At 40.6% G+C, this 13,852-nt stretch overlaps 2 protein-coding genes across 3 annotated transcripts in view; both read right to left on the reverse strand.

Moving 5' to 3' along the window:
• Positions 1-13,852, reverse strand: part of phc1 (polyhomeotic homolog 1) — a 29,903-nt gene that overhangs the window by 2,796 nt on the left and 13,255 nt on the right. For both annotated transcript variants that reach the window (XM_080737713.1, XM_080737714.1), the window contains exons 8-12: positions 13,055-13,190; positions 12,523-12,686; positions 12,017-12,080; positions 10,517-10,604; positions 9,282-9,456 (exon numbers count right to left, since the gene is read on the reverse strand). In XM_080737713.1, coding sequence (XP_080593839.1) covers positions 9,282-9,456; positions 10,517-10,604; positions 12,017-12,080; positions 12,523-12,686; positions 13,055-13,190 — 627 coding nt within the window. The remainder of the gene's footprint in view (positions 1-9,281; positions 9,457-10,516; positions 10,605-12,016; positions 12,081-12,522; positions 12,687-13,054; positions 13,191-13,852) is intronic.
• LOC308294869 (uncharacterized protein) lies at positions 803-7,363 on the reverse strand. Its single transcript, XM_080737774.1, has 9 exons — positions 7,279-7,363; positions 6,919-7,189; positions 5,953-6,232; positions 5,316-5,561; positions 4,507-4,690; positions 3,944-4,189; positions 3,056-3,227; positions 2,811-2,947; positions 803-2,119 (listed from the first exon to the last, which is right to left on the reverse strand). The coding sequence occupies exons 1-9, from the start codon at positions 7,340-7,342 to the stop codon at positions 1,779-1,781; spliced, it is 1,941 nt and encodes a 646-aa protein (XP_080593900.1). The 5' UTR covers positions 7,343-7,363; the 3' UTR covers positions 803-1,778.

A 13,852-nucleotide genomic window follows, 5' to 3' on the forward strand; every position in this document is an offset into this window, starting at 1 on the left:
ACAGAACATATACAGTTCAAAATAAACATAAAGAAAAACTAAAGAAACGTAAATGTCGTAAATGTAAACGTAAATGTCTGCATGTACAGTAGGGCTGCAACTATCGATTATTTTCTTAGTAATTATTCTATCGATCTTTTTGTGAAAGTTTCCCTTGTAATTACATGTCCAAAATACGAATGAACTAACTGATCATTTTATTGGATTAACTATTATCTTTTATGATCGGTTAAAATGATTAGTTTGATTAATTGTTGCACCTCTAATACAGTACAAATCAGTGGTTCCAAGACAATGTGCCAAGTACTGTCCAGGTGTAACTTAGGATTGTGTGACAAACAAAACGTTATTATTGCAATATACAGTATAAAAGTTAGATACTATATTTACTATTTTCAAATAAACTTATCAGTACAGTACATTATGTACTCGTCTTCCCAATACAGAGGGAAATTCTATACCCTAAAATATATATTTTAATCTCTTTCAAACTGGTATCGCTAGTTTGGGCATGCAATTAAGGGCAAACATTTTAAATGTTAAAAAATAAAGTATATAGCCAATCTACAAGATCAGAAAGTGTCATGATCAAGCATGCATAGGCTATAGTATGAAATAGGACTTCAAAGCAACACCATGTAACATTTTAACAACTACAGGTATATAATACTGTATATCATGTCCCACAAAATGAAATGTCATGATCAAGCATGCATAGGCTATAGTATGAAATAGGACTTCAAAGCAACACCATGTAACATTTTAACAACTACAGGTATATAATACTGTATATCATGTCCCACAAAATGAAATGTTTAAGCAATAACAATCATCCTTCCATAAATGTTTAGACTGCTATGTTTAGTCCCTGCTAGGGGCTTGACTGTATTACCATGTTTAAGGGAGACAATGAGTTTCATCCTAGCATTTGCCAAGGCACCAAGGCAGAACTGCTGTCAAAGCGAAGACTGGCCAATCACAGCGCTGCTTGCAGAGACTCTTAGGTAAAAAAGTCAAAGATATTGCCATGTTATTTGTGTCTAAAGTGGCCACTGATACCCAACGACAGTGCTGCATTAAGTGGTCCAAACCTTTTATTTGGCATTAGTCAATTCAAATAAAGGTTTACAGATTGATAAGATGTACTATTGAGTACATGTTGTACAGATATGAATACAGAGGTGCCTTGATATTTTGAAATAAATCAGTGTGCCGTACATACAGTAGAGTTCCACAATTGGACAGCTTTCTCAATGAAATACCTTATGGCGTAGTGATGAAGGATCTCCTAAAATGCTCAGTATTACACCTTGGTAGTAGTAACAGTGCTCCTCACGCTATTCATCTGCTGAGGTCTAAAGATGAGGTAGTTTAAAATTCAGGCAATAATAGAACTGTGCAGGTTAAGAAATTAATACATTCGTTGGCTAAAAAGGTAGGGTTGTTGTAATGTAATAAAAGCACTTGAAAAACTCACAAAACATGATAAGTGGATATCAGCAGCATCTCATGAAAACCTATTTACATAACATTCACATAACTGGTTTCCCCAGGCACTGCAGGTATTTCTCCTACGTAAGTTTCACCAGATGTACCAATGGATGTTTCAGTCTTATCAAGTCTACAATGCTTAGGCAACTGCGTCCTGATGTGGCGTTTCACATGTGGCATTCAGAACTGTGCAGGTTACTTAAAATCCATACATTTGTTGGCTAGAAGGTGAGGTTGGAATGTATTGAAAGCACTTGAAAAACAACCCATTTACATTAACGTCAACATCACAGGTTAGCCCAGGCACTGCAGGTATTTGGCAGTTTCACCAGATGTACCACAGGATATTTGAGTTCCAACAAGTGCACAATATTTGTTGATGCAACTGTGTCCTGGACGGGTGTTTCACGTGTGGCATCCCAGGGCGGTGGGACTGGTGTTTCACGTGTGGCATTCCAGGGCGGTGGGACGGGTGTTTCACGTGTGGCATCCCAGGGCGGTGGGACTGGTGTTTCACGTGTGGCATTCCAGGGCGGTGGGATGGGCAGATCATGCAGCTTGGCTGCATATCGTCCTGGGTCAGTCAGCACCTCTTCAAAGAGGACATCCATCAGGTCCTGGACATAGTCTGTAATTTTGAGATCTAGTTATTTACCTTTTGATAATAAACAATGCATTTTAGGTAGCACATTATTTGTTTTACAGTTCTGTACAGTAAATACATAGCCTGACACTCAGCCTGAATTGACATTTCGTTTCACTTCATTATTCAGTCTGAGGTCGCTCCCACCGAGGGCGATTGCTGGGATGGGCGTTGCCAAAGAGGCAGTCTTCTGAGATTGGTTCACCGTCTGACCAACACATGACGTAGTGTTGTTATGTGTGGCTGGCTAGTGGCTAGCCTGTTGCTTGCTAGTGCTACTTGCTAACCAAAGAAACAGGCAGAATAGGAGCACTACGAACTAGTAATCAAACACAACATAACATGCCTGCTACTGGTGTTTCATAGCGAGAACGATACGATCGCATTTTACCACAATTTACCACATTTTACCGCGACGCGATGCACGGTACGGCGGCGGCGGCGGCGGCGCTGGTTTACTTGGAAACGCACATGAGTTCTGGGAAACCCCCACCCACGCTGATCACAAGACGCTGATTCACGACGCTGATTCGCCGTAGGGATTTTCGAACGAGGAAGGCCTCTTCAATGAGAGCGATTCTAGACCCCTGAATCGCCAAAACAAAAATTTAAAGGGGTGTGGCTAGCGATTCAGGGTCTGGAACTGGGCTAGTAAATACATGTTTTAGAGACTTACTCAATGTGTGCTGCTTCTTTGCTGGTGCGTGTTTTCTCTTTTTACATTTTGGGTACCAGAGTTGGCAGAGAGACTCGCCATCATTCTGGAGTTGCTGTCTTTTGTTCTCATTGTGGTGCATGGCTGCGAGGTACAGCCTGGGGGAAAACAAACACAAAACAATAGAGGCTCAAACATGTAATATTGTACTACAGTTGCTGTTTGCACAACATAATCACAGCAAACATCTGAGTCAATGTGATTACCTGCACAGCATCCCTCTGAATTTTAACGGCACATTTTGGGGTGCAAATTGCTGAATAACTGAATGAAATCCTTCAATCTCAGATGTCTGGTGGAGAGGGCTCAGTTTAGCCATATCCTTCAGGAGACGCTTGTTTTGGATGATCTTCTGCAGCTTAATTGACGGTTTAGTTCCTTGAAAACAATGAATAAAAAATATATAGACGCTTTAGAAATTGTACATACCACATTTGCCTCCATTTAGGATTAAATGACATTACATTTAAAGGAGGACTTCACCACTTTTCAACCTATCTTCATATAATAGGTCCTCACTAATGTCCATGATAAAATATACAAAAAAAAATCTACTCAGTTTGGGTCTCATAGGAGAGCTGTGGGTGGGTCAAATCCTTCCACCGGTGACATCATCAATGGGAAATGCAAGCTAATAGAAACTGCAGGCTTTCTATTCCTGAAAAGTTGCAATGTTAAAGTGGAAGCCATTGTTCTCGTGATCATAAAAATCTAAATATCTTTTTTCAAAAATATTGTTTAGAAAATATGTTTATTATATTTGTACAAGTTGCCAAAACTGAAATAAAAACAAAGTTCAAAAAAAAAAAATATATATTGTTTAAAAAAAACGATGTCACCGGTGGAAGGATTTGACAGCTATCCTATGAGACCCAGACTGAGTAGAAAAAAATTGTGCTATTTTATTATGAACATTAGTGAGGACCTATTATATGAAGACAGGTTGAAAAGTGGTGAAGTCCTCCTTTAAGTGCCTGAGAAGAAATTAACTTTCATGAACACAATGAATAACTAACATCAGAAATCACTTCACTTCACCCTGTACACATATTCTATGTCAATTTACACGACAAATAAATTAAATATAAACCTACCAGATTTCAACCACTTCTTTGAGCGTCCCTTTATAGGAGGGTGGAGACATTTGGGGAAGAGCTGATTGGTGTGGTCGTGCACATTGTGGATGTGATTCAGTAGCGATGACCACTTTGCCACAGTGAAATCACCCGAAGGAGACAGCAGCCAAGACCAATACAGATGACTGACGATACTCTGTTGCCATTTATTGATCATCTCACAACCTTTCTTCTTCCCTAGTTCTTCCAACTTCCGGGAGACATCTGGGTAGTAGGGACAGAACAGAATAGAGTAATTAAATAATAGATTAACATATGAAGTATGTGTCGAAGAATAATAAGTACTACATCACTGTCAGGGAGAAGGTTTGTATCGATTTACAAGCTCACAATGGGATGCATGCGATGTACAAGCATCACCTATTTTCGCTATTTCTGAATATTTTAGAATTTTTGCCTATAATGAAATACCCAAAACAGGGGGTCACCAGGTTGAAAGTCTTTTCCTCAAAAGTAACGGTTTTGAATCGACAAGGTTTCTGCCGGACAGTGATGACAAGCATGATGCTTTGAGTTTATACCTTTCGCAACATGCCGCACGTCATAACAGTGTGTCACCTCTGGCTTCTTTTCTCTCAGGTATTTATGTACTTGTCGGTTTCTGTTGGTGGTAAAGATGTCAGGCTTCACACCGGAGCTCTCAAGAAAGTCCAAGCTGCGGACCAGGCCCTCCATCTCCATTCTGTTCAATTGACCAACTTCATTCTGGGAAGAGAAGAGATACGTTGACAGAGTTTCCACTTTGTTAATTACATACTTGTTAGTATATATAGTTAGTTAAGTTTATAGTTTATAGGATGGGTAAATGCAGAGGACAAATCACATTATGTGCAAATAGTGACAGAAAACTCCCCAAGGAGTGGGGCTAATATTATTATTACATGAAAAATAATATATATATATATTTTGTACACATTGGAAACATGTCTTACTATTTAGGAGTCAGTTGGAGCAAAGCAGACTAAAGAGAACTTTACATTAAAGAAATTTTATTTTATACTGCAGTAGATTTATGTAGAGAAGCACAGCCCCAACGCGCTTCAATGTATTTCTGAGGTTTCGTACCAGGTGCACAGTCTAGATACTGACAACGACAGAATACTACTAGCACTCACGTAACTGTCCTTAAGGCACTTTTACAGAGTTCCCTGGGTGCTGGTATTATCCGTTGCTGTAAGAATTTGTATGAACCGTATTAAGCCTGGCATCCCTATTTAACAATAACAATACACGTGTTATTTGGGACACATTGTGAGGTTGTAGTTGTAGATTTAAGTAGTATATATAGGGCTTAAGTGGCAAAATATGCAATAATTTTCACCAATCTCACCAGTACAAGCTGAACATCGATGACATCGTCAGTTTCTGTGTCCCGGACTGTGTACGGGACATATTTGGCATTGCTATCCGCCTTCAAGTCCCCCCTCAGGTTGACGACATCCTTTGAGGTCATGGTTTGGAGAAGGCCAGCCTGGATGCTCTGCCATATGGAATATATGCACGGATCCAGGTAGTTCTGTACATGTCTTTGGTGTGTAGTTTTATCAATGCTCTTCACCTGCAGGGCAGTCAGGACCTAATGCAGGGATAGTGAGAGATCGAGATTGAAATAACTTCATTGCCCCTTTCTGGATAGCATATAATATAATATATCGTCACCGTAGGGAAGAAACCTTGTATCTCCAAGTTTCACATTTTTATGTTTTTTCGTAAATTAAGCCCTACTCTATCATACAAAAGTGTTGCACAGTAGTAGTGAAAATAACAGATCTACAGTACATGCACACAATGCCTCGTGGTGCGAAGCATTGTGTGCTTGTAGATCGTCAATTTTCAAAATTTTAGATTTTTAAAATGATAAATACAAAATTAACGGTTTTGGACATAAGGTTTCCACCCGATAATGACAATATAAATAATAATAATATACAAAACGTATTTATACGTTTCCACATTTCTTAGCCTACCTTGTCCACCTGTGCAAAAGATGAGCCTGTGAATGAAATAGCAGCCGACAGGTGGAGGTCGCCCGCTGGGTTACTCCCAATAAGCGGCTGGCTGTTCCACCGTCGACTGTATCCACAATTGGGACAGTTTTGCTGCACGGACAGATAGGTTCCATGCACCGCTTTCTTCACCACACAGGGGCAGGCGGTGCAAAGAGGACAGTTTTGAAAAAGACTTAGCAGGCAATCCTCGTACACAAGATACTTGGGGACGTCCTTGGGGTGGCCCGCAGGTTCTGCACTGTGTAGGGAGAAGCAGGAAATATACAGTACGTCAGTCAGGACAGACTGTACAGGTGTTTATTGATATTTTAGCAAATCAAAATGTTATATTACACATGACCCCACGTAGTATGAGAGTGAGTGAGTGGATGGTTGAGGGCAGGGGCCTTCAACAGGGGGTCCGGGACGCCTAGGGGGTCCTCAGAGTTAGTACAGGGGGTCCTCCTCCTTATAGAAACCTTTTTTCTCCTTTTTATATTAACCACTTGAACCCTAGCACCCATATTCTGAGAACTTTAGCCAAAAATAGCAGATCTACAAGCTCAAAACGATGAGCTTATAGATCGGTGAGCTTGTAGGTAAGTACAGAGTAAAAGTTCAGTTTATTAAGTATTGGCAGTTCAAGTGGTTAAATATATGACAACACTAATTGACATGAATCCAAAATACACGATGAGTGTGCTGTACAAATGATGAAACTATATGGAATCTATGAAAATGTTGTGGGGGTCCCTGCTTCATCTCTCTCTCAACTAAGGGGTCTTTGGCCTGAAAACATTGAAGACCCCTGGTGGAGGGTATTAGTGAGGAGCAGGACACAAAAGGCCAAAAAGAGAGACAGAAGAAGCATGGTGTGGTTGGGGTGATGGGTTACAAACATGCTGGCAGGCACGGTAGGTTTTGGTACATCAATATAGGACTCACTTGGTAAAGTATGAGTAGCCCGTCCAGGAACCACTTGGCCTGTGAGATGAGTTCGTAGTGTTTTGTGAATCTTCTTCTGTGTCTGATAAAGGGGGCAAGTCAAGACATGGCCTCTTCTCGGGTGGGGGGGCTTCTTTGATATAGGTTGGCCTCAAGCCACCATATTCAATAGCAGCTTCCGCAGTCCAGGTCCTAAATCCATTGGCACAGTCCGCAGTCAAGTCCGCAGATTCAAAGGCAGAATCCACAGGCTTAGATTTCACCTGGACACCTACATTAGACATGACAATCACTTGTCAACATTTTGACAGGGATGGAAAGATATACGTGTACACAATTCTTGCAGAGATGGCTACATACCCTCTCTTCTAAGGGATTTCCTCGTACCCACAGTCCTGAAAGTCTGGGGAGACAGATAATGCATAATATTTTTAGCTACCAAATACAACTGCCTTAAGTTACTACAGATAATATGCTGCACACATTCTACTACTGTTACAAAGTGTATTCATTCATTCATATTATTTGAACATTCCCTTACTTAGAAAGTGGAACGGTAAGCTAGGAAAATGTAGCCTCTTGTAATTAATTGTATTGAGTGACCATAGCTAGAATAGGTTGCCCATTCACTCTAAAGTAGCCTTCCACAGCCTTTCTGTATTAATGCTGTTTCACATGATACAATTTAACTCCAGGAGTTGCACACAAGATCATAGATTGTGTATGAGAACAGATAAAATATTTCACTGTACTCTTCCTGTTTATCCATTAGTGACAACTCCAACATTCTCATCCCTAAACAATACGCTTAGTTTCACCTAGGAATACTTTGTGTCCGCAGCTAATTTGTCTTGTGTTTATCATAGAGAAACACGTTATGCCTCCAACTAGACCTGGTGACCCAATCGGTGTTTGAAACGCTATGACTCGACTCAAACGGACTCGCGGACACAGTGACCTGCCCTCCCTTTTATCACAACTAGCTAGGACAAGGATTGATGAATGTTAACTTACCGGTAACGCTCCAGAGGTGCTGCTTTCTGTGTCCCAGGGATAAACTGTCGGAGCAGCGTCTGGCTTCAATTGTTATTTGTTTCTTTTTTTCGCGAATCCTTGCTCTAAGTTGCTGGAGCAGTCATTAGTAAAATATGCACAGCATATGCGATTGTCGAGAGAATCTCCCTAGCTATAGAAATAAATGGTGTTCCTTGTCATTGGATAAACGAAGACGAAATAGCAAAACTTGACATGTTCTTAACACATGCTTTTATGTTAGCGAACGCGAACGCTGTTATTTGCCCGTTTTCCAGAGAAGCTTGCAGTTTACAAAAACTAACCAAAACTACACAGGGAAGATATCATTGCATATTTTAACCACATTGGCTGGTCTAGGGGAGTAATGTTGACTCCAATGACAAATAATTATAAAAGTATTATATTATATTATAATTTTATTTAGGTATATAAAGAGCACAGAGCAAGTTTCTAACTGGAGAGTATGGGCTGTCAATAATTGATGGTCTTGTGATGTACTAAAACCATGGCACTGCCTCTTTAATTGGAACAACATGCAAGGCTCTGAGAGACACAGTGTTCAATTGTGCCTTTTTGAAAAATACAATTGACATCAAAACTACAACTATTTTTGTCATCAGGAGGCTGGTGTTTTTAAAGACGAGCTGATATGGCTTTTAACGATTGTGACGAGTGTATTTCTATGTGAAACAGCATAGGAAGGCGGGACATAAGGTTGAGAGTGATATGATTTCAATGTTGAAAAGTGGTCGAGTCATGACAAACATTTACAGAGTTGAGCCACTAACATACTATCAGGCAGACGTACAGTACACAGACAGGACAGCAATATCCCTCGGGGGAGAAACAAAGACCATACTGTGTGTTCCATGTAATGTCATTGATGGAACAGTCCACTGTAAAATGCTCTTGCACATAATCTGGAGCTGTCACAAATACTACTTTCCTCCAAGTGAACACATTTGAGTCAGCAGGCCTGTAAAAACTTGTATTTTGGCAAAACAGAACAAGGTTTGCGATGGTGAACACCTGAACACACACATACAATGCTAACTTTAGCCGCTTAGCTTCAAAACTCTATATAAATCTATTTAAATGACTACTTTGTGCCCCTTGAATTGATTGATGTGTGGATGTCATAATATTGTTAGAAACTGCTTGCTACCTGCAGATGTAAGCAGGTGTCATATTGTTTTTTGATGTAAAGATACGACAACGCTTTTTTTGTTTTGTATTGTTTATAACCATGTCCCCAGTATGCCGCGGGTATGCTCTAAAAAGCGTACAGAATCTCTATTTAATTTCAGCTCGACTTGAATAGATCTCACCTTGACAGGTGGTTGTCGGCCTGCTAGTTTAGCGCTGGCGATATCGGAGCTGTTCCTGCGCGGAGGACCGCTCCTCATGGGGACGTGCCCTGGCGGAGGGGGAGGAGGCGGCGCCGTCCCCGTTCTGGCTCGAACCCTGCTTTCCCTGAAGTGTGAACTGCAGCTGACGTTGTACCTGGGAGGGGCAAAGATGGACAATTCCAAAACGACAGACTGGTTAACAATTATGTTTCCCTGATTCTGGCTTTCCTTTTCACAAATGCCTGCATTATGAGTGCATGAGGTCCAGTGATACAGATATTACAAAGCAATGCAAGACGCGTAATGATTCATTTCAAAGCAATACATTAACTTGTATGGGATAAGTTGCAATCTCGAGAAATATGTTACAATGCACACAAACATGAAGCTCAGGCTGGGCATTGTGGCCCAAAATAATGGGATTCTCAATCGACTATTCCAAGAGAAAATATATAAAATACTTATATACAGTATACTTTTTTTTACAGTATACTTTTGTTTATACAATATGTTTTATAATATGTGAAATGTAATATTCCAAACTAACTGTTAACCCATTTAGAACGGGTACACATTATTGTGTATCATTATTTTATGCTTTAACTATTGAAAAACAGCAGATATACAAGCTCACAGGTGCCGCGCTGCGAGCTTGTAGATCTGCTATTTTTGAAAAATCGTGAAAATTCGAATTTTGACCCGATTCTATAAGTGTCTTTTGAATCCTTCTAAGGTTTTTTGAAAAAAACTATGTTTCTATGTCAGCAATCTGGCCAGCCATCGTCAAAGAAAAGGTCCTTTTCACTTAACTGGAGCTCAGTTAGTCTGTTCTTGAGAGACTAATATGTCAGTGGTTCTCAAACTTTTTCATGTGAAGGACCCCCAAAATGATATTTATTTGGCCACGGACCCCCATCTCAAAATATCTAGGTCCAGGGACCCCCAGAAGCAAAATTTGAGTTACAAACGTTCGCTTTGAAAATACATTATATTCAAAGATTAGCACACATTTTCACGACTTTTTCCAAAAATAGCAGATCTACAAGCTCGCAGCGCGGCACTCGGTGCCGCGCTGTGAGCTTGTATATCTGCTATTTTTCACTGGTTAAAGCATTCAATAATTCTAGGCCTAAATCGACATGGAAAACAATATCTAGTCTTTCTATCAAATGGATTCTGGGCTCATCCCTAATGCATAGGATGGTAGATCTGACCTCTTGGCACAGGACTTGGAACAGAACCTCCTGGAGCCTTTGAACTGGCTGGCCGGCGCCAGACGCTCACAGTATTCACATTTCATCACTGTGGGGGACACAGGACACACACACACACACACACACACACACACACACACACACACACACACACACACACACACACACACACACACACACACACACACACACACACACACACACACACTTTAATGTCTGGGTCAACAACATTACATCAACCAACAGTAACAACAAGACTAAGAGCAGTACGCTCTGGAAAAGCTAATTCCCCCGCAGGCAATCAGGTTATGAACCATTGACACCATAGGCCAGTTACTGGTCTGCCTACCACACACACTAGGGCATTCACCAAATATTCGAATATTCGAATATCAAAGTCACTATTCGACGTTGTTCACCGAAGTCGAATATTTGCTTATTTATTTTTATTTTATTGTTTTCTCTTAAAAAAAATATATAGTTCATAAAGCTTGGCTAGATAGGAAGTCATAAGAATGAGTTGTCAATGCCCCTGGTGGATGAATTTGTAAATACCAGGGGTTCTCAAACCTTTTTAGGCCGTGACCCCCAACAAACATATTTGAACCCACCCTGACAAGCACTTGGAATTACAGGTATTACATTTAATGTGACTCGGTTCCGCAGATAAATATTGTGAAAATAGCCGATCTACATGCTCACAACGCCTCGTTGTGAGCATGTAGATCTGCTATTTTGCTAGCATGTAGTTCGCCTCTTGCATACTTAATATTTTACAGTTTGGCCAGTCCTGTCGAATATTCGAATACTTTGAGGTCGAATAATTCGAATACTAAAAATCACTATTCGTGAATGCTCACACACACACACACACACACACACACACACACACACACACACACACACACACACACACACACACACACACACACACACACACACACACACACACACACACACACACACACACACACACACACACACACACACACACACACACTTTCTATAATATTTAAACATCTCACACAAACAGGCACCTGAAACGTTGCATATTAAGACTGCACACACAACATAATGCACACATACTGTATATACATAAATAGATACACCCCTACAGTGCAGTGCACACATGCATATGGATATAATATTTAGAAGTAGGACCCTTGCACACAGCTCCTTCAAGCATCTCTATGTGTGATATGATTATTAATGTACATATCATTTTTTTTTTGCCTTTTACTTAATACTCTTATTCTTAATTATCCGTTGGTTATTTCTGCTACAAATTTGAAGAACTTGCAACCAAAGAAATGTACTGTTGTGTATTTGTACCAGGTTATAAACAATAGGATACAAGAACAATATACTGTAGGTGTCGAACCAGAATTGAACCAATCAAATTGAATGACATTTTCAAAAACATGTGTTATTATATCTGCATTGAATTATTTCATTCATAAGATTTAGGGTAATAAAACAAGGAAAAAAAGCAACACTCACTTGCAGGTCCACTCTCTCTGAGACCAACCATAGCAAAATCTCTATCTTTTAGAAGTCCAGCAACCTGTGAATCAAGAACAGGTCTGATGATTAGAAAAGAGAAACTCATTTGATCAGGATTTTCCACAAGTGTATAAATGCCTAGCTAGGAGAAAACACTAGTCATCTGGTTGACTGGAGAAGACTTGGTGCGATAAAGGGTGGGTGGATAGACATGGGTTCTTCCCATAAAGGCTGAAAAAATAGTTTATCACAGTGAGTTTATGGCTGAGTTCTTGATATTTGCGGCCAGTCGTAATAACCCTTTTAAACATACTGTATAGTGGATCCTGATCACTGACCAACTTTATTACTACAAGAGAAAATACAGTAGCTGATGAATCGTGCCTTGCATATGATAATGACAAACACAAATAAAAACCACTGTTATTTAATTCTGGATTGTTATTTTTATTCATTTCATTGTGTCCCCCTGTGATAAGTGAAATGCATGGAACGGTACGTACGGGGAAAGGCTCGGCCCCCTCCTGGATGACGAAGCCCTCTATGAGGTGGGTGAGGACCTGAGGTTTGACCACAGCCTGGGGGAGTGGGGGCCTGTCCCGATCCCCATGGGGCCCTCTGGACAGGGGCAAGGACAGGGTGGGGGGGCAGGTGAAGGCTGCCGAGGCTGCAAGGATAGGGTGGGGGATCAAGGCAATACAAGTTACATTCCCTTACTCCATTTCAAGTACACCTACAAGGTGTAGGTGCTAGTAGGGACGGGATGATAAGCGATATTATCATTTATCGTGTAAAAAACACTCACGATAGTCGTATCGTGGAGATTGAATTGAATCGCGATATCGTCCTCGATATCGCGATTCAATTCAATCTCCACGATACGACTATATATATCGTCCTCCGTCATCAATTCACCTTTTATTTTATTGCGATAATGTTGTAAATCACTATCTCTTTTGTGACAATAATCGTGATATGACATTTTCATATCGTCCCATCCCTAGGTGGTAGATGAGGAGGTGTCTGTTGACGTACCAGAGTCCTTTGTGGGTGCAGGAGATAAGGTAGGTGCAGCATCTCTCATGGGTGCACACCCCGAGGGTTCTGTGACCATCTCATTGGTGGCATCAGAGTCAGACTTCCTCTTCAGTGAACCAACTGCAGGCTTTGTCTAGTGACACGAGAACAAGGCAAACATTACTTCTAGCAGGAGGACCCTCCATTCCTGTCGCTAAATGCTGCTGAGATTTTACTTTAGTTTAGGCACCTGGATTGCATCATAAATACCCCTTTGGGATTCATAGGTTTAATTAGGGTTGGGCAATATATCAATAGTGTGATATGAGACTAGTCTGGAAACCAGATGAATCTGCCATTGAAAAAAAGAAGCCCTAGGCAGATTTGGTCTGGCACCACTCAGCTGTGATTGGATTTCACTCCCTCCGAAGTTGCGATGGACCAATCAGGGCCCAGTGTGCAAATATGGGGTGGCTTTATCACCAGAGGCATTCTTTTTAATCCGCCCCTTGGAAATACAGGTTCCATACAGAGATTCCAGACTAATATCTACACAGTGATATTAGTCTTCCCATGCTAGGCTAATATGAGACTAGATATCGACTAGGATTTTGAATATCGTAATAGCGTGTTATGGCATAGTTAGAGTTGTCGTTTCCAGGTTTGGATTTTGTCCATATGCCAAAGCCCTAGGTTTATTAATGAATACACTGATTTTAGAACTATTCCCTCTTGGTTAGACACTATTGCCCTGACCCATTAACTACTGGTTGTAGTATTTTACACTACAGGCGTTTCATAGCCGACATTACAGAT

This window comes from Nannobrachium achirus (assembly GCF_963921795.1).
Source record: "Nannobrachium achirus genome assembly, chromosome: 2".
Classification (NCBI taxonomy): domain Eukaryota; kingdom Metazoa; phylum Chordata; class Actinopteri; order Myctophiformes; family Myctophidae; genus Nannobrachium; species Nannobrachium achirus.

Bases quoted from the DNA above. Each gene is read 5' to 3' on its own strand.
- LOC308294869 (XM_080737774.1), bottom strand. From the start codon at position 7,342: ATGCATTATCTGTCTCCCCAGACTTTCAGGACTGTGGGTACGAGGAAA. The intron at 6,233-6,918 runs GTGAGTCCTATA...CTCCCTACACAG, and splicing joins GGCTACTCATACTTTACCAA to TGCAGAACCTGCGGGCCACC. The intron at 2,948-3,055 runs GTAATCACATTG...GTTTTCCCCCAG, and splicing joins TTCAGAGGGATGCTGTGCAG to GCTGTACCTCGCAGCCATGC.